Source organism: Centropristis striata, chromosome 6 (assembly GCF_030273125.1).
Source record: "Centropristis striata isolate RG_2023a ecotype Rhode Island chromosome 6, C.striata_1.0, whole genome shotgun sequence".
In the NCBI taxonomy this organism is placed as follows: Eukaryota; Metazoa; Chordata; class Actinopteri; order Perciformes; family Serranidae; genus Centropristis; species Centropristis striata.
In genome coordinates this window covers 6,261,066-6,277,453 of record NC_081522.1, presented here as the reverse complement: position 1 = coordinate 6,277,453, position 16,388 = coordinate 6,261,066, and the positions used below count along the sequence as shown (strand labels likewise).

The window sequence follows — 16,388 nt, the reverse complement described above, 5'->3', positions numbered from 1 at the left end:
ATTTATACTTGTGTAATCACATTCATGATCTAATCCACTTTATTATATGAGGAAAAGAAAAACACCTTTAATGTTGTATCCATTTGCACTGTCAACAGAGTGGACTTTTTCATAATGATCCTAATTATTACCCAAATTATGAAATTATTGATTTTATTTTCATCATTGCTGCCTAGTGATGTGTACAGGTTACTGCCATGCTAGTATGAAAGATATGTTCAACTGTTAAAACCAGTCAAAAGTCAGCTGTGCCAGCCACCATCACCATCTTTAAATGAATGAATGAAATGAATCATCCTACAGATTATAGATGAAGTGCAGCGGCTGTGCCAGTTGACTTTCTACATCAATCTATAGTCAACCTGGCTTGTTTTAAACAGCACAGAGTATTCCAGAAGAAGAAGTCTAGTTATCTGGAGTGGCACTGGCCTCAGATTTTTTTTTTTTTTTACACATATTAAAGGGATAGTTCGGGATTTTGGACATTAAGTTGTATAAAATTCTTATCAGTAGTGTAGTGGATGCAAAGCTATGTAACGTGAGGGTTCAATGTGTGGTGGTTGGATCTCACTTTATAAGGAGAGACAGCAAGATGGAGACAGATGACTTTCTCAAACAGCCTTTTTACTCAGTAACCAAACTTCAATACAACTTCACTTCCTGGTTTCTCACATCCACCAGACTGAATCAACCAATCAGAAGCCAGTCCTAAACTGTCTTAAAGACGCAGCTTTCACATATCAACATGTAAATATGTAAATAATAAATGTGCAATATAAATACACAAACAGCCAATTAATGAAAATGATAACATTGTAAAAGCATATTTTAGTCAAATATAAATTATATTAACTTCTGAACCTTACAGCTATTAGCTTACTTTCCGAGCTCTGGTATCGACTTCTGGCCAGTTTCCGATGATGGAATAGATAGCTCCAAGGTCACAAAACTACAAGATTTTACACCACAAAACTACACTAACAGGTCACCCATTCCCCCACAAAACAATGGCTCTCATGCATATCAGAAACCAGTTTCACTTGGCACTATTTTTTTTCTTGAAAAAGCCGATATATACAATGGTGTAACGTACAGGCATCCTGTACCTGCAGTTCTGTGTGAAATAGGACAATAGTTCAATATTATGGCTGTAGTTGAGATGTACGTCATCTTGCAGTAATAGAGGAAGAAGGATGAAGGTGTTCTTTAATAATCCTGCAAGGGGAAATTCAATTTTTTCAGTCTGTTGTTGTTGTTGTTTTGCCCAAAAGACACACATGCACAAGCAGGACCTGCACACATACACATGCATTATGTATAGAGAGATGCCAGAGTGAGGGGACTGCCTTACAGGATGGCACCCTGAACAGTTGAGGGTCTTGCTCAAGGGCACTTGGGCAGGGTCGAGCAGGCAAACTGGCACTTCTCCAGCCACCACACACTAAGCTAATAGCACTAATAGAATAAATATCAGATAAAAACTTAATATGTGCAGCTCCTGAAAAGATATTTTCAGGAGCCAAGATATTTGGCTTCAGATCGTTCTTAGAGAGTTCCACTCATTCAGTTTCACTACTTAACCATTAATGAGTTTTTCAGCCTTTTCCTTATTTTGTTAGCACGAAGATACATAATTGTTAAAGTTTAACTCTGTGGCTGTTCACTCTAAGGCTGCTGGTTGCTAAGGAAGGCTGCTGGTTGAGAACTGACAGCGCTCGTTCAGTTTTGCAGTGTCCCACTAGGTCATCGTGGGAGACCACAGAAGCCACAGCTACTGCAGAAACTCCACTGCCAAAATTGGGCGATTTAGCGTTTTTTTCTCTCAACACCTTATTGTCAAACTGCCATCGGCTCGCACACGACATCCTCAATTTGTGATAGTTTCCAGTGTTTGTTGCTCGCGATTAAAGATGTTACCATGTTTTCTGACCATGTCTGTGTGTATTATGGAATTCTTTAGCATGGCATATGAAATCATGGAATACACCCCTTCAACAAAATGTTCCAATCCCTTCTCCGAATCTGCAAATTCCCACATCATCATAATCAAGTACAGGGGAAAAGCTATTCCCGTTCCGCTCCCATTTAAGTTTTTCATTCAAATCCCCCAAATTATGAACACTAAACCTTTCCCCCCGCTCTGTGATCCAGTCTTAGTTTTGGACTGGAGGGAGGAGATGTCGGCATTTTTTCAAGAACTAAAGATCAGCCGACCGCAAGTCTAATGCATTCTCTCTGTGCTGCCTGCTCTTGGAGGCAGTCTTTCTGTTCTGGAGCTTCTCCATGGTATTACATTGGCTTTCCAAGAGAGCACACATTAATAGTTGGGTTATTGAGCATTACAGAGCCTGAGATATCTTCATTCAGCAGAGGTGGTTCAGTTTCAAAGGCCGGTCATTTGATATTTATTTCACTCTTCTACTGTAAACAGAAAGTGTATTCAGTTCAGAAGATGGCTTCTGCTGGCTCCTTCCCTGTTGAATGAACACAAGATTTGAGGGTGGACGGATTGATGGAAAAATGAAAGCATCCCCATTCTTGTTGCAGCTCTATCCCTCAGCAGCTTCTCAGTTTTGTGCAAAAGAGTGTTGGCTGCCTTATTATGCTCTGACAAATTGGTGAACAACACCATAAACCTCGCAGTGAGATTTGAAACTGGCAATTTAAGTTCGTCTCTGTTTCCTCTGCAAAAGCAGATTTAGCGGTCCTCTGCTTGTGCCCTGCTACGGTGCTGGCATGAGTTGGTACTTTCAGTCTGTAAAAAATGTGGAATGAATTATCCTGTGCTAACAGAAATGGGTGTTATTGAGTGGCTTGTTGCAGTCTATTAAGAAGTAATAATGAAATTAGAGACAAATCCATCAGCGAGTCAGGGAGGAAAGGAGGTTTGAGGAGGGATGGGGTGGGGGGGGTCAGGATAAGAACATGGTCAATCCTCCAATCATAAGCCTTGGCCTGGTTTCTGGATGAATCATTCTATTTTAAATATTTCTGTCAAGACTGATCCCAGGGCTGTGATTTGTTGATGCCTTTTTATTATGCGTATTTAAGTGTGTTCACCCACGCGTGAAGTGCATCGAAAGCCCCATGTGGTTTCTGTTACACATCTCTCATAAGAAGTTGACGTGTCTTCGATCCAGCCAGTGATCTTTGCCCCATACCTCAACTTTTACACACAAACAGTATTCTTCCTAATACATTTATTATATTGCACAATCGTCCACTATTACTGTTTACTTGTACTTTTTTCTTTCTTAAATGTTTTGACTGGGGGAAAAAAGTCTCATCTCGTGCACCATCAGACACTCCTCTGGTTAACCACCTGTAATAAAGATGCCTTTCACTTAAAAGACCTGCTTATGAACACCTTACAGCTCCGTTCAAATCGCAATGCACTTGATGTCGGGCCGATTAGAGCTTGAAAACGGACACCTTTCAACGGCTACACTCAGCATCAAAGGCCAACACTGGCCCCCTTGTCATAAAACGGCCCGCTCTGGTTACTCTCTGTTTGACTTTCCAGCCAGTTTGTCACCGTCCTGATTCATGCTTTTCATCTGAAAGAGGTTTCTTGTTGTCCCGGTAGTGAGATATTACAGAAGTTCAATCATTCTGCCTCTGGCCCATTGCACAATATTAGATGTGGCACTTGAGCAGGTGAGCCTTTTGCTGCAGTGGGATTACTACAGTGTTTTTTTAGCAGTGCCAAAGAGGACCAGATTGACATGCTTAGGTAGAGTTGCATGCAAGACATTGTTTTATTAATGTTACTTTTAAACAAACAGAAACGCTGGGAAAAGTCTGTTTTGCTCCGTGACCTACATCGTACCTCTCTCCCTTTCGCTTTCTCTTCAGTTTACTCCCTTTTTTCTGTCTCTCTCTCTCTCATTTACCTCAGATAGGCACTGAGTTGTTGCCCCGAGCTGTGCGTCATCACTAGAAACTCTCAGGATGAGAACAGGGAAACTGGATGTCTATCTTAGTAGTTAAAACAAATGCAAGTATGATAAAATGTGGATGTGTAGGCTGAAGGGAGGTTGGAGAATAGAGGACGTGTTCACGTCTGTATTTTCCCATCCTCCTTTATAGTATCACCTCCTTCCCTCTCTCCTCTCTCATTCACCCGTCTCCCCATCTTGGAAGCACGGAGTGTGGTGAAGGCAATAGGCGATCCACCTGCCAGGACTACAGGGCTGCAGGGGCCAAACCAGCGTCTAGTCAGATAAAGGATGTTTAAGTCAGCAGGTTCATTGAAAACCACTTGTGTGGAAATAACTCCCGGACAGGCATGTACTTGATCGGGAGAGATGCAGGACTCCTCGGAGCAGAGTTTCCTCTGAGAGGAGGGGAAAGGTCACTACAGACAGATAGAGCCAGACATAACTCACGGCTGAGGTCGGGTTTTGTATTCCCCAGTTTAAATAGTGGAGGAGGACATGTGCAAAGAGGATGTGGTTGATAGAAGTCTTAGAGTTTGGTTTAGTGTTTTACCTAACACAGGCTTTTAAAAAAGCTGAATTCGATGAAGATTCAAGCTTTTTTAAAGCTCTTTTCTTATGTTAGACAATAGATGTACAGGATTTGGTGCAAAATCTGTGCATGTGTATTCTTTTTTTTACATTGTTATTGTTAATTTTACCCAAAATCTTCTATCCTGATAAAGGTCAGCACATATCACGATATTGCTTTTTTGGGGTTATTTAGGAAATAAATATTCTCTATGAAATTACCACATGGTGCAGCCCATTTTGTATTCTCTGAACACCTGCCAAACATCTGTATCAGGTTGTTGATTGCACTCCGTCTATCTGCACATAACATGATGATGATGATATCCACTGATGGAAGTGGCTGATGCTAGTTTAACACAAGTCATTATTTTTTTAATAATGATTTATGATTTATTTGTTTCCCTGGCATAAAAGAGGTAATAAATAGCAACAAAAAACATTTCTATGGGCATCAACTATTGGCCAAATTGTTATTTCAAACATTGTACCGGTCCGGAAACGTGCAAAGATCAGAATGTAAAGTTTCGCCTAAATGACGTTAATATTGTCAGAATGGATTCAGATGCTGGTTTTTCCACATCATGATAGAAGTTGAAAGACTATATACCGTCATATCGTCCAGGCCTACCACACATTCTTTAATGAAAAAGATTGGTGATGGGTTTGGCTGTTATTTGAGAATCATTGTGTTGTCAATCTAATTTTCCTGAACAGTTTTCCACTGAAGACAGTTCTTTGGCATCCAGACTAATTTTAAAAAACAATCTGCTCACAGCAGCTTTCACAGGCAGAAATGAGTCACATGATTTGATTCATAGAATCAGGTGGAGTAACAAAAATACACTGGCAGTCGTAGCTAATCATTATGATCCTTGTGTTTTATTTGTTGAAGGCTTAAAATAGCCATTCATTTGCTTTCCCCCCACATAAGCAGCATTTCTCCTCTAATACGCTGCACTACAAGCTCCTGGTCTGAGGACAACAAAATACTTGCAGATTATAAATGCATTGGCGGAGCTCCTTCCCCTTCTCGGAATCAGTTGATGGTCATTTGTGGTGAAATCATATCCCCGCAGAATGCAAGTACAACATCACAGTCCAACCTAAGGCTAATAATGAACGGACGAGAAAATCTATTCAAATGACCATGTGGTTCCATTCGTGCTTTGTTTCCTCATTTTGACAAAGTAAAAGGAAATGCAAGTTGAAATATTAATTTCGACCAGCTGAACTTTCTCGACAAACTGCCTTTAAATCATGTGATGCCGTCTTAAAACAGACTTGCAAGTTAAATATCAACTACAGGATAAACATTCTTTCCTTGAAAGCAAATAAGTCAGCCGTACAGTGTAACTGTAGCCACCTACAGTGCTTATTCAAAATGCAAAAAAGGAAGAAAGAATCTAAAGACTCAATAGATTTCTTCGCTTCTCATATTTTAAAGGCTATCATCATTAGGGAGCGAGGCTTCACAGTTAAATTCTTCTTTTTAAAAAAATGACAACGTTACCCTGTTTGACATATGAGCTTAGTGAGTTGGCTATGAGTGTTATACCCAGGACTAGTGTAATAAAGACAGTCAAAAACTCATTCTTCAAAACTGGGGGTTTTTCAAGAGCACACAATTGGGTACTTTGACACTGGTGAACTCTACTAAAGTACCATCAATCATCTCGCTGCCGCCGAGGTTTTTCCCTCTGTGGGATTAGTTTCTTGTTGGTCGTACACCCTTCAGGCACATTGTGGTTTTTGACTCCGATATGTAATCACTCACCCGATTCTGTATCCCGTAAAGATAAAACAATATCATAAAAGGGTGCAATATCCAGGCAGCTATCACAAAAAAATAAAGAAAGATAAAATATCTGCACAAAAAAACTGCAGATTCACTCCCAGGCAGCCAAGTACTTGATGCTCTGCGGATAACAGCGTTGAAATGATGCGTGTATTGTGTTATGGTGGAACGGTGGCGGATAAAAGGCCTATTTTTCAGCCCATCATCATGTGGGTAGCCGTAATCCTTTCTGCCCTTCTCTATGCAAGTCCAGGGAAAACAGAGCAGTCGTGTGTGTGTGTGTGTGTGTGTGTGTGTGTGTGTGTGTGTGTGTAGGATGTTTCCCCTAACTTTTATCAGATACGGGAGTCTGGTGAGTTGTTGTTCTACAGTGTGTGGGCTCTGGTCATCACGGCTTGCTAAAGGTCATCTCTTACTCTTTTTCTCCGGATTTTTCGCCTCACATCCCCTGCCCACAACATGTGTCAGTATCTGGGGTGGGGCCTCTCGTCCTATGCGACCAAACAGCGCTATCATCATTGCCAGGCCCCTTGTTCATTCATCAGCTCTGTCTCTGTCTCAGACTGTGTGGGTGTGTCGGGAGCTGGGGTCCCTCTCCTTTCCCTCACTCTCTCTCTCTCCTGCCCACCCACCGGCTGTCTGCTGACGTGGCCCGGGGGTCGTCCTGGGCCCTGGACTTCGGGCCCCTGTGTATGTGTGTGTGTGTCATTTGCCCCTCCCCGCCGCGGCTCTGTGTTATCGGTGGGATCTGCGTCTGTCTGTGTCTGCCAGTGCCGCTAGACGCAGGAGGAAACAGGATGCAAGAGGATCAACTGTAATCTCACAGTGCGCTTTGTTCCACACAATCCCAGGCCGATCACTGTATTCTCTACACGCAGGGCCGCCACTGGACATTTACATGTGCCAACAATCACACCGCTGCTGGCCCACTTAGGTGAGAGCTCAGAGTGAGTGAGAGCTAGTGGGTTTGAGGCAAAGAGACACCGCTGGGAGGGAGAGGATGTTGAGAGACCTGGAGCTTTATGTGAGGGTCTGATGAATATCAGCGAATATGGAAATGTTAGGTTTTTCTTTTGTAATGACAAAGGAAACATGTCATCAGTGGCATATTTGACTCGCTGATTATAGTCATGATGATAATGATATCTTCAGTGATATGATGTGGGATTGATATATATCTCAGTAAATATGTTTCCATCGTAGATGAAACGAAGTCAAATGGGATCGAAATTGAGGAAAATCCTCAACAATGTCCTCGAATGAACTTGATGATTACCGTGCACGGCACATACAGGCCTACATTTCCAGATCTGAGCAGGTGAGGTCCTGATTCAGTCTCATTATTAGGATGAAAGGGTGGGAAGAAGAAGGATTTGTGCCTGTTTTAGCAAGTCTCGGTATTCAGTGAAAAAGCTTTATCTCCACCTCAGGGAGATCAGGGAAGAAAAAGGATGCTTTTGAGATGTTTTCTGCCAGCCCAATTTTCTATGCCTGGGGGGCAGCTTACTCAGATTCTCAGCATTTAATACCGGCAACGTTAAATACCCTCATAATTGTTTTAGCTTTACTGCTCAAAGCCCTCCTTATTATATGAATCAAACTGGAGACCCTACAGTGAGCGGCTGTGCCAAAGCGTGTCACTTCCCTAGCTCCATGATGTGAGTACACTGAGAATGTGGAGCCTAGTTCTGGTAAAACAATATTATTTTATTGTACAGGAACACGGCTGTGCTAATTCCTCAAGCTGCAAACCTCACGGACCACAACTTTGTCTATAATTTGCTGGGAGCATATGTTCATAGCAACGGTACATAAAGCGGAACGGAAAACAGTAGTAGAGAGCGCATTAGTCAGTTCAGTGATTGGTATACAAAGCAAGGGGTTTTCCTCCAACTTTCTTCCCCTTCCATGGGGCCCTGGAGACACAGTTCCAGGGCCGACAAGGCTTTGGTTAGAGCTCGCTTTCAGTGTTTTGGGTGTCATAACTTTATTATAAATGTACAGTGTGGAAGAATAACTTATTTTAATAGAGTGGGCAGGAACTTATACATACAATTACTGATAAAGAAAGAGAAATCTGAGATTCTTTTAGGCCTATTTGTTTCATTCTTTTGCTGACGTTTTTGCTGGTATGTTTCCTATTTTTAATTTATCTCCATGTATAAAGTGTCTTGTTAAGTTGGGACTTTCTGGGTTTTCACTTGTTTTTGGGAAAGTGCAGCAAGGCGGAGAGAGTAGAGTGAATAAGTAGAAAAAAAGCAGAATTTCCTCAGTGGATCTCCTTGTAGCTGCAGAGTCAGCAGTCAACTTAACTACTTTGGTTACCTTGCTGTCCATCTTTAAAAAATACACTGGGTAAATACAAAGTGGTGATGATTTTTGGGACTTTCTAACTGCTGTATCCTCTAGATTATAAAAAAAAACAACTCCCTTCCTTTCCTGTTTGTAATTTACTGTCAGCCAACATCACCACAAGTGTAAAGACCCGTGGCCGCCAGCAGGTGACACTTTTCCCTTTGTTCACTGCAGTGCCATTTGTCCATGACAGGATGTCCTTGTGCTTAATGGATACGAAGCTCTAAAACTCCAGCGTATCACCGCGTCGTCGAGATGTAATTTCTTATGCAATCCAGTCCTCCTCTGTCCCCGGGGTGTGAGTGCATGTCCGGGGATGAGGGGGGCCTTTAAAAAGCTTTCCCCTTCACTGCTTCACCAACAGGCTTGGCTTGTGTGGAGAGGCCATTCAACTGCACTGCTGGGCTCTGCCGGTCTGTGTGTGTGTGTGTGTTTGTGTGTTTGTGCATGTGTGTGTGTTTTCCTGTTGCTTGGCAAGACCCCCACAAGTATTCCAGCCTAAACTACTTCTCTCTAGCCCTTCTTATCTGCTGAATTTCTCCTCCTGTCCTCTTATATCCTCTATATCCGGTCGTCCTCACCCTTGCAGTAATTAAGTTGCATCTCTGCTATTCCACCATACATGGCTGCAGCATACCAGGCCACACCTTCTTATGCACTTGTGTAACCATAATTAATCAAGTCAGGATTAAGTGTTGTGGCCAAATATGCTATGAGGTTGAAGCAGGTTGTCAGTAGCTGTGTTTATAAGGTAGAAATTGTAAATTTGTTGTCTCTCTCCAGCTTGAAAACAGCTTCCTTCAGTTTAGATTCAAACACTTTATCTCATGATTGGATAGACGCACAACAAAACAGACCTCAAGCTGTTTTTTGGACAGAGCAGTGCCCTCTAAAGCCCTGCATCCCTCCAATATATCTCTTCCCTTCCCTCTCTTGTCAACGACACGGCCTAATCATGGCTTGCGAGCGGTGAAGAAAGCGAGGCCCGTTGAGGTCAGCGGCAGTGTTACTACAACAGCTAGCCTACACTGCACCAGCGCTGCCTGTGTAGTGTCGTCGGTTGTAAATCTCCAGTGCTGTGTCATGTGAAATTTGTCTAGCGGTGTGCCTGCCTCCGGCTCTAAACACAGATTGCCGTCTTAGCGGCGAGCCACTACATCCAGAGATTTCTTTTTGTGTCCCAGTGTTCGGCAGATGGTCAAAAGACACGACGGGTACTGCAGCAGGGGCCGCTGTCCAAAGTGGTGTGGTCAAGGCCAAGGCATACAGAGTCAGTAGCTTTCACTACATCTCTTGTTTTAGTCCCTGACGCAGGGATATAACAGGGCGCTTGTCTGTGAATGCTTGTACCTGTTCTGAGTGAAGCAAATCTTCTTCTGCTTTCTTGGAGAGTGTAACAGACACTTGCCACTAAACTCCATTAGACATCTGGTTTAATATTCCCCCATTCTTCTCTCCTGGATGTTTCCAAGTTCATTGAGGTTTTTCTGGTCACTCCAATTTTCCACTGGCAGCCAGCGAGGCTATCCCAGGGTGGTTCCTCCTGGAGGGCTGTCAGGACTCTGGGGCCAGCCTCTGTAGGGCTTTCAGCTGCTGTTATGGGTGCTTTTTCTCCTCCGCATTTCATCAACCGCACGGCTGCTCAGCAAAGCAGGGCCTTCCTTTCCTGAAGGCATGGGAGTGAAATGATGTTGCACAGACAACATCCAACAACAGAGCATTGTTGGTGTTTCCTGGTTGGGGTTACATTAATATGTTTGTCTTGTTCATGAACATTTGTGTCTCTGCATCCTCTATTCGTCATGCATTTTACTTAAATTATAACCTGAAATAAGAGTTCAGTTCAGACATTTATATAGAGTGAATCACTTTTTTTCTGTGTTTTTGATTTAAAAAATAGTCACCCATAATGATTGAATAGTCAAGAGGGAGATTGAATGCTCCATACACATGGATTTTTATACCCAGCGGACAACATATTTAAAAAATCTGATTTCCGATGTCTTCTTTGGTTCATTGCACAAAGAAAAAAGAGGGTCTTGATCGCCACAGTTCCATGGCTTGTGTAATTGGCTTTCATTATGGCCAGGCAGAGTCTTGGCAGTGCCAGACCCACCAGGGGGTGACAACCAGTACAAGCCCCATCATCATCATTTTCCCCATGAGCAGCACAACTCAATGGGCCCAGAAATGGGCATGCATCTAGGCTCAGGGAACCACCCTTTCTCTGGAAACTGCCTTTATCCTGTTTTAAACATTACACTGACGCTCTGTTTGTGCGTCTATGTGCAAATGTGTTTTTAACAGTGTATGTGTGAGGGTGGAGGGGAGTGTGTTGTGTATTTTTATTATGCGGCCAGTCACCGTGCATATGCATGCGTGTGAATGCACGTACATTACGGTTCCTCCATCCATGCATGTGTGTGTGTGAGGTGGGGGCAGCAGGATGTTACCACAAGCTGGTGGGGCACAGCTCTGCTGCTAACCAAAGAAGCAAGTGGTTGTGAGTCAGTCCCCACCAGGCAAACCTGTGGCTGTGGTATTAGCTCTGCAGCACCAGTGCCAAGATAGGAAATTAACAGTGGCTTTGGGTGAAAACGTCTGAGAGAGTTCAGAAAATGCCCCTGAGACTAGAATAAGAGGTGCAAAAAGAGCCCTCTGAAGGAAGAAAAGGAAATGAAATAAAAAACAGCTGCAAATGACTGCATAAAAGCAGTTAATTTAGAAGTATGTGCAAAAAAAGATCCATAAAATTAAGCATTAGGCAAACTACCCCAACAGATAAGTACATTTTGCTTTTGTGTTTTATGCAAAGCAGTCATGCCAAGATTAGACTCCAGCTAACGCTAGCAGCCTTGGCTCTATCTGACCACACTGTCTGGGCCCATTAAATTAGGTAAAATAAGCAAAGAGTTTTTTTTATTTCTAGTGACTTTTAAAATTGTTAAAAGTTTATTTCGTCAGGGAAAATTACACAGACCATGCTGACGCATTTTTGTGTTTTATTTCCTTGTAATTTCCACTTTATTGTTGTACTTTGCTGCTGCAGATGTAAACATTTCTTCCATTAACTCATTTTAAGGATATTATTTCTGTTTTTGGTGGACACGACTGTGTGTATGTCTGCAGTATCTGACAGCTTATTTATTGAAGGTACTGCATGTTTATGAAGTTTATTTCTTCACCAGATTCAAAACTCTCCTAGCACACTTGCGCACTCAGAAACTTTTGTATATTTGTTTTAAATTCCATGCATTTGCAAAATATTCACATCTGACATGTTTGAGCATGTTACAGCCAAATACAAATAGATTTATATTCACCAATAACTCGTTATAATTCGTCAAAATTGTATTCCCTTAACTATTTGTTACAAACATAATTAAATTATTCTCTGAAAGAGACGGTTTTGATATATCCTTTTTTCTTCACACCCAAACCATCTGCAGTTACATAAAGTCACAGAACATTGGGGTTGCTGTTTGGGTCTGATGTAATAAAGTGAACTTTGTTGCCAAACTGATCTGACAAGCTTCTTTGCTGTTTTTCTGAAAGCAATTGAAGAAATGATAAATCATCAAGGAGCTTTTGGCTCTCTGAAGGGCAGAAAAAATGCATTTCACCTAGAGAGATTCAAATAATTGCAACTGAGTACATTACACAACATACATCAAAAGACTTATAAAACATTCCTCTCTGCTCTGCGGTTAGCCTTGTTTCTGCTGCTCGGCCGGCTGCAGATTACTGCCAGTTGAAGGGAGACTGGGGTTGTAATAGCCCACAGTCTGTTTTAGACCAGGGGAGGCCTTTTAAGCCAGCCCTCTGAAGCCATTAGGAGAGTGGGAGAGGACTCTGAGATATTTAAAAGAGATAGGAATGGTATGGCATGGTTACTGTCACCGACCTTTTGGCTAAAAATGTCCCCTACTCCTTTGGCTCCCTTTTTATCTGAAATCCATTATTGATATCCAAAAAAACTTTTATTTAATAACATAATACTGTAGTAAAAGTGTGCTTTGTCTTAGGTCTGAAATGACTAGTTGATCAACAGAAAATTAATTCAAAAATAATATTTTAGGTCTTTTATTAAGATTAAGATTCCCTTATTAGTCCCACAGTAGGTATGTGCCTTGCTCAAAGGCACTTCAATCATAACCTGTAACCTCTCCGGTTACAAGCCCGATTCCTAACCTCTAGGCCACAGACTGCCCAAGGACAAATGACAAACAAAATCTGATGATTTCTAGTTTTCTATGATTCAAACTTGAATATATTCGGGATTTTGATGATTATTCCAACAAACAAGGCATCATACTGGACTCAGGAGGTTTCTGAATGGCATTTTTCACAAGTTGTGATATTAAATAAACTCAACAGTTATTCAGTTGTTTGAAAATGAATCAATAGAGGCTCCGTTGTTCAGTCCTTCTGCATGAGTGTGTGTCTTTTTGTCTGCGGCTAGTCTTGCTTGCTACTGGACCCTTCAGCCGAAAATATTTTGTTCACATTTATGACTATGTTCAAGGACCTCTTGTGGTTGAAATGATTCACAATTTCTGTAAATCCTATTTCTGACTGCTCTGTCTTGTATCATCATTGACTGCTGACTCCTCACTCCTCTTAACCAGCATTTAGTGGATAATCAAAAAATTGCATCAGTTACAACTGTCTGGCTAAAAAAAGTCTTATCTAGTGTGTTGCAGGTCACATTTTAGCCTTTGTCATGGCTAAAAAAAACCCTGACATCCATAGAAAGATTTAGTCTTGCTACCATCTTGACTGTAAGGGAGCTGGGAGGGACAATTGAGTGACAGTCACCTCTTCTTTGTTTTGGAGGCGAGAGGGAGATACACCTGTTGGAGATCTGCACTCTTGAGAGCAATTTCCTAGTTTAACATTTAAAATGGTAAATGGACTGCACTTATATAGCGCTTTTATCCAAAGCGCTTTACATTACTGACTGCGCTCATTTACCCTTTCACACACATTCATACTGGTGGCAGAGGCTATTCTACAACGGTGCCACCTGCCATCATTGGGATTTCATTCTCACACCGATGAACGCAGCATCAGGAGCCGTTTGTGGTTCAGTATCTTCAGTATCCGAAGGATACTTCGACATGTAGGCTGGTCAGGGATCGAACCTACGACCTTCCGATCAGTGATCAGTGATCTACCAACTGAGCCACTTATTAGTCATTACAGTTCATTTCAGTTTTACCTGGTGGCTTAAGTTCGTGCTAGATAATTGTCTGTTCTCAAAGAAAACTTGTAGTCATTGAATTTGATCATCACACATGTTCACATGATCAGATGAAAGCACAGAAATAAGATAAGATTTTCACACAGCTCAGGTAAAACTGTTCACTGTAGGTTTAGCTGCTGATTTAAAGTCTGGGTACGATCTGGCTCCTGCACTCCAGAGTGTCTCCTTTCTTTCTTTCTTGTCATGGCGCAGTGTGAGCGAGGCAGGCAGACCTGCAGACCCCAGCTGTTTGCACTGTGGGCAGCAGTACAAGGTGCTCCTGTAGAGGAATTCAGCACTTTGGACAGCACCTAGACCAGCTCTCCCCACACTGGAATTCCAACACTGCAGTCTCGGCAGACTGGGCCCAAGGACTTTGCGGTCGGAAATGTGACCACATTTCTACCAAGGTGCAGGAGGGAAGCTGTTAGGAGAGGGAAGGAAAAATAGTTAGCTTATCAAGATGATGGAGCAGACTTGGAATTTGAAAGGTCAAAATCTCTGCTGCAACTCCTAATGTGAGTGGAGTGGCGTGTTGAAAGTTTGCTGTGCTGAAGGTGACCGTGGTTAGCATTTGATGCATGTTCACAATAAAATGAGAGCATGCTTAAATTCTTACTAAACAATGTAGGAAGCTGTTTTGAGTTGGTTTGCAAAATATATTTTCATATAAGGTTCACAAACTAAGTTAGAATGGGAAACTGTCATATGTTTACATGGGTTTTTAATGTTATGATGGCTTATAAACATACAGTACAGGCCAAAAGTTTGGACACACCTTCTCATTCAATGTTTTTCCTTTATTTTCATGACTATTGACATTGTAAATTCATCAAAACTATTAATGAACACATGTGGAATTATGTACTTAACAAAAAAGTGTGAAATAACTGAAAACATGTCTTATATTCTAGTAAGCAAAGGGTGGTTACATTTAGGAATCTAAAATACAAGACATGTTTTCAGTTATTTCACACTTTTTTTGTTAGGTACATAATTCCATATGCGTTCATTCATAGTTTTGATGCCTTCAGTGAGAATCTACAATGTAAATACTCATGAAAATAAAGAAAAACGCATTAAATGAGAAGGTGTGTGTCCAAACGTTTGGCCTGTACTGTATAGTGTCTGCTCATCTCATCATATTACTCAAAAAGAGATCTCTTTTCCCTCTTCCAGGCAGCCGGGAAGCTGCGTTCACCTACGCCATCACAGCGGCAGGGGTGGCCCACGCCATCACAGCGGCGTGCAGCCAGGGCAACCTGAGCCAGTGTGGCTGCGACCGGGAGAAGCAGGGCTACTACAATCAGGAGGAGGGCTGGAAGTGGGGAGGCTGCTCGGCTGACATCAAGTACGGAATCGAGTTCTCTCGTCGATTTGTGGACGCCCGCGAGATTAAAAAGACCCCACGGCGCCTCATGAACTTGCATAACAATGAAGCCGGGAGAAAGGTAAAGGGTTTTTTTGAAATCTCAGGAAACGGGAAAAACATTTTTGAGTCTTCTTTGAATGATATAAAACTTTGAAGGGGAATTCTCATTTATTACAACTTGGATCTAATTTTTTTAGTTTTGGCGACAGTCAGACTAGTAATAATAAAACTGTGCTCACCAAGTGAACTACAATAACAATATAGAAATGTGGGGAAATAGGTAAAAAAAGAAGTTATTTTTACTATTTATTTATTTTTTTTATCAATCTTGCAGCAGGTTTTTCTGTGAAATGAAGGATTATCGTCATCTCCAAATCTAGTGGTTTAGATAATCTGCCTAACTGTTTGGCAGATTGTTTTACTGCTCATGTTTCATGTTTGTTGTGCTTCCACATCTCAGCAATTACTTTGGTGAGTATAATGTTATTTCAAGCATTGGAAAATATGTCCAAAGTGACTAAGATCAGACCCAAGTTGTAATAAAGTGGAATTATTATTTAAGTAGGTCCTTGAGAAAAGATGACACAAAATAATCTTTGAAGGCAAAAAAATATGACTCATTACTTGACAGGCTTGATGCATACATGTTAATGTGTTCCTTTGCAGAAGAGCAAACAGTCCCAGATAAAGAGCTAAAAGTCACACAGTCATGTGACAAAAGACCCAGTTGCTGATTGATTGATCACCCAGTTAGCCTTTCAGCAGCTTTTTTTGTTTCAGGCAATTATTGACATATCTTTTGCTTCTAAGAGGGCGTCTTTTATTTCTGAGAGTGTGTTGGCAAACTGCATCATGGACGTGTTTGTTTGCTATTAGTCATCAGAGAACTGCCATGGAGAGAAGAAAAGGGGAGAGAAAGAGTGCAAGATGTAAATAAGAGAGCATAGATGATGTTATGGTGACAAATGGATCTAATTAATAACTCAGGCTTTATGGTGTCCACTGGGAAAGTGGAGCCTGGACAACAGTTGCCAGATGGAGAACTGCCATCCCCTCTTTCCAGCTCCTTTCATGGAATTATGAAGTGTAAAGTCAGGAACAGGATATTAT

General features: G+C 41.7%; 1 protein-coding gene across 2 annotated transcripts in view; it reads left to right on the top strand.

Moving 5' to 3' along the window:
* Positions 1–16,388, top strand: part of wnt7bb (wingless-type MMTV integration site family, member 7Bb) — a 32,874-nt gene that overhangs the window by 10,998 nt on the left and 5,488 nt on the right. For both annotated transcript variants that reach the window (XM_059336000.1, XM_059336001.1), the window contains exon 3: positions 15,086–15,357. In XM_059336000.1, the coding sequence (XP_059191983.1) occupies positions 15,086–15,357 (272 nt within the window). The remainder of the gene's footprint in view (positions 1–15,085; positions 15,358–16,388) is intronic.